The sequence below is a fragment of the Coptis chinensis genome, chromosome 9 (genome assembly GCF_015680905.1).
Source record: "Coptis chinensis isolate HL-2020 chromosome 9, ASM1568090v1, whole genome shotgun sequence".
NCBI lineage: Eukaryota > Viridiplantae > Streptophyta > Magnoliopsida > Ranunculales > Ranunculaceae > Coptis > Coptis chinensis.
Genome location: NC_141464.1, coordinates 19065972 through 19070784, shown reverse-complemented (window position 1 = coordinate 19070784; position 4813 = coordinate 19065972). Strand labels below are relative to the sequence as shown.

General features: G+C 34.8%; 1 protein-coding gene across 1 annotated transcript; it reads left to right on the top strand.

Moving 5' to 3' along the window:
• Positions 1 to 248: 248 nt before the first annotated feature.
• LOC147475113 (cytochrome P450 81Q32-like) lies at positions 249 to 1720 on the top strand. Its single transcript, XM_086585273.1, has 2 exons — positions 249 to 260; positions 941 to 1720. The coding sequence occupies exons 1-2, from the start codon at positions 249 to 251 to the stop codon at positions 1553 to 1555; spliced, it is 627 nt and encodes a 208-aa protein (XP_086441399.1). The 3' UTR covers positions 1556 to 1720.
• Positions 1721 to 4813: the final 3093 nt, after the last annotated feature.

The window sequence follows — 4813 nt, the reverse complement described above, 5'->3', positions numbered from 1 at the left end:
AGAAATACACAAGAGATTCCAACAACAATGCCATTGTCCCATGAATATATAGTTACCGAATACCACCGGCTGCTAGAAGAAGAGAGGAGAACCAAACGATAGAGGATTTTGTATTTTATTTATAGTATAGGTGCCAAACAGGGAAAACCAAATGTCCGTTCCTGTCGTTGTATATTGGATGGTTTGATCTGACAAAGTCACTTGGTGGTTACAGTATAGCGAATAGTGCAAGAGTGCCAACAGTAAAGATGTATTGCAATGTACGTTTCAGGTTTTGAGTATATTAACGGAACTTGTAGGGGATGATTGCTGCGTAGCCCGGATTTAAACAAACTAGGGAAGCTGCAGCTTTGCTTGAATGCGTATGTTAAGCCATGGCAAGGCTCGACATTGTAAATTTTAACGGACAAGACCCTAATTTGTTGATATGACACCTTAGTAAGAGTGGTAATTTATCTGTCAGGTCTTCCTGTTCACTCTTCAATTTTGCTTTTCCCGCCTTTTGGTTGTGTTATATCCTATTATGGCTTTCGAGCATCTAGAATCCGGGTTTCCAATACCTCCTAGAATTGCTTTCTTTGTTGGGTGTGCTTCTTTGGGCATGGATTCTTCTGTTTGCCAGCGTTGTAGAGTCGGTTAACTCACTCTTGTGTCATGCATTGCTAATATTATGAAACAGGGAACGCCATAGCACATAAGACATTAGTGAGTTGCATATACCACCTCATTAAGGACACTCTGAGATTCTCAGATCTCGAGAGATAAAAATGTGTATGCAACTCGATCACTTTCTGCACTGCTTGCTAGCTATCCTCTAGACACGAATGTGCATTTAGAACGAGAACTGTTTTTTTTTTTTCTTTTTAATTTTAATGATCTTGTATATTATAACCTTGAACTGCGCGCATCAGACATCTAACTCTATTTGTTTTTTTTCTAGACATTGTTAACCACTGGAACTCACACTTCAGCAATGACGCTAGAGTGGGCAATGTCTCTTCTACTCAACAATCCTGAAGCACTGAACAAAGTTAGAGTTGAGATAGATGCATACGCTGGAAAAGATAAAATACTAGAAGAATCTGATCTTCCCAATCTCCCATATCTACAAAATGTAATTAACGAGACGCTTCGATTATTTCCACCAACAGCACTTACAGTGCCACATGAATCATCATCAGAGTGTAAAGTTGGGGGTTTCGATGTACCATGTGGCACTATGTTATTGGTCAACACATGGGCCATTCATAGGGACCCCAAATATTGGGAAGACCCTGACAAGTTTAGGTTGGAGAGATTTGAGAATGGAGATGGGGAAGGATTTAAGTTCATTCCTTTTGGCTTTGGGAGAAGAGGATGTCCGGGAACACGTATGGCAATGCGAATGGTGGGACTGACATTAGGGTCTCTAATCAAGTGTTTTGAATGGAGGAGAATTAGCACAGAAAAAATTGAGTTGTCAGAAGGACCGGGGATCGCCGTACCAAAAGTTGAGCCCTTGGAGGCATTGTACCGGCCTCGTGAACTCCTACATAGTGTCATAGCTGGACTGTGATATATACAAAGGAAAAAGCTTTTTGACTGATTTAGCTATACTGTTATTCCTATTCTCCGGCCTCTATCAATGTTGCTTGAAATGTTTTTCTTAGATTATATGGGTCTCGTTTGGTATGCAAATAACAAAAACATGAATAAGAAGTTCAGAACATGATTATAGAACGGAAAAGCTAGTGTGCCCAGGAGAGAGAGTGGCGTATAGCATCTGGGCCACTCATATAGGCAAAAGTACTGGTGTATTGCAACAAAGAAGTACTGTCCAAGGGCCCGCCTGCGAATGGGTACACTCTGCCCACCATAGAGGTCCTCATTATAGAATTGAAAAAGAATAGTATTGTATAACAGGTACTTAACTAGATTTTTGGACCCGTTCAACGAACGGGGACCATTTTTATATAATTTTTTTCATTTTATTATTATATATCAAAAATCTTATTTCCAAACTATATAAAAACTCATACATTAAATTAATTGATCAAAGTTCCAGGACCAATTATTTGCCAGATTTTATTCTAGACTTCAAACAATAAAGAAAATGATAAGCAATAAATAATTATGCAAGACATTTATACTATAAGAGATGAAGCTCTTTAACTGATCTATCCATATTCTCCTCGTCTTGAACTTAGCCATAATTTCTGCCGTTAAATGAAATAATTTTTTTTGCTAAACATTTTGAATTTACTTAAAATTTTCTGCATAGCATGAATTAAAAAAATTCAAACAACAAAAATTTAAACAATTTCATTCATGGGAGTAAGATTACCTTTCTCCGCAATGAATCTCTTCTTAATAATCATTTTTTTTTTTTTTCTTTTCTCGATTGAACATACTCAAAAATAAATAATCGACATGAAGCCATAATAATACAATCATGGTTCTTTGAATGTTCAAGTATTTCATCTTAATTAACGTTTGCAAAAATTACCCATTAACAAACAATAATTTGGAACGTGGTCGGCCTGGTATACTTTCAAAATTTAATAAACAAATTATATCATAAACGGTAAATAAACTTTAGTTTATGTATCTACTCCAAACTATATATTATTTTGTAACATCCAAGAATTGCATTTTTTGTGCATGGTCACTTGGCCTTGAACTTTAGTTGGCTATTGCTTTTAAGAGTTCTATGTGCGCCGTATTTATACATCAATTATAGTTGGTAAAATCTTAGCACAATTGATGAAAGTCTACATCTAGATATGTGTTTACACTTGGTGGTGGAGCAGTTAGTTGGAGAAGTGTAAAACAATAATGTATTGCAGATTCGACTACAGAGGCAGAGTATGTTGCAGCTAGTGAAGCAGCAAAAGAGGTAGTCTGGTTTAAGAAGTTTTTTATGGAATTAGTAGTGCCTCAAGCACAGATCCCTGTAACATTATTTTGTGACAATAGTGGTGTAGTAGCTCAATCCAAAGAGCCTAAGTATCATAAGAGGTCAAAGCATGTGGAGCGTAAGTATCATTTGATACGTGATATTGTGTAGCGTGGTGATATTGCAGTTACAAAGATTCCTACAACTGAGAATCTTGCATACCCTTTTACTAAAGTTTTGCCTATCAATCCTTTTGAGAGTCACATGGATAATATAGGTCTTAGAGTGGTTGCTCAATGTGGTTTTGAAAGCAAGTGGGAAATTGTTGGGATATTTGGCTTTTACAAAGCCAATGAACATTTATTAATTATAAATGATGATGTTTTTATTTATACATAAATCTTATTATTACATGAGGAAAACGTTAATCTTTTTGTATTTTTTTTTACGTAATAAAATAAAAGAAAACATAAAATTTGGTACTTTTCCTAACCACAACTGTGAAATAACACTACCTAGATAGGACTTTTATACCGCTCATATTCACGCTAAACATCTATCGTTCAATCTGATAATTTACTAATGACCATAGCTATGAAACACTACCTAAACAGGATTTTTATACATGAACATAGTTTTGTAAGTTATACGTCTTCCGATTTTCTATTGACTGATCATAAAAATCGATTTTTTATTTATCGATCATAAAGAAACACGGATTTTGCATCCATATAATAAAATGAATATGCAACACTCAACTAATATAAATACAACTTTCAATTTCTACCATATGTTACAACATTTGTGACACTTAATGTATCATAATTACAGGAAGTTTATAGCATCAAAAGAAACGGAGAGGATGTGAAGTCATTATGAACTCATGTTCTCTTCCCCATGCACAACATGGTTGTGCATCTATTACTCGCCTAAACAAAAATTACATGTCGATTAAGATATTGTTACCTTATGAGAAGATGTCAAGTAAGTAGATTAAGAGATAAGAGAATATGGTATATAAACATATATGATCTCCCAAGTCTATGCAAAGGGTAAAGACATGTTTATGAGAATTTTATAAGTAAACGGCGTGCATGTGTCCCGGACATTGGTGGAAAAAATAGTACTAAATGAGAATGTGAGATTAGTTTGTAAATATATGACTTGCAGGTGCAAAGTACCTTTGTCTGAGGCGATTTATGTTCCAATAACAAAATGTTTTTTAGAATCTAGATGTACTACTATATAGCTAGCACTTTAGTATGACATTATAATAGACACGCTCAAAACCTATTTTCGGTGAAATAAGTAAATGCCACATGAAAGCAATAAAAAATATAAGAAATAATGTATATGATGATTGCAAACCAAGGCAACGGAATATGGTAAATTATCAGTACTATTATATAGAACTCAATCGCATGTTGGGACATATGTGTTCATGCAATCTTACTACCTGACCTCATGTTCCGTTATATTTTACCAACACTTAAAAATAATTAGTAATTAACTCTAAGGGAGATGGAGTAGAAATGAAATTGTAACAACTATTAAAATAAACTAAAGATAGATTACCTTAATGAGTATCCAATAGTTGTTGCATCCCATATTTGTTTTTCAATAGAAGGAGCCAAATCCTAAACTCCGATCTCCCACCTCTTTCATGTAACTCAATTGTTACCCCTGAGAAACATCATTTGAAAATTTCGAAAGCGGTACGAAACTAAGTAGCCTGAATGGATTGCTTAAAAATATTATGATGCCTTGATTATCCATAAAACTAAAAAACATATTTACCCAGGGCTACTCAGATCTACTTAACAACCTACTATTGCGACTCAATATAGAGTTGAACAAAATTGGATGGCCTCTGGCCACCCATGAAATGTCACTCTTAAACTACAAAAAGACCTTAGAATGACTAATTATGGATACTGA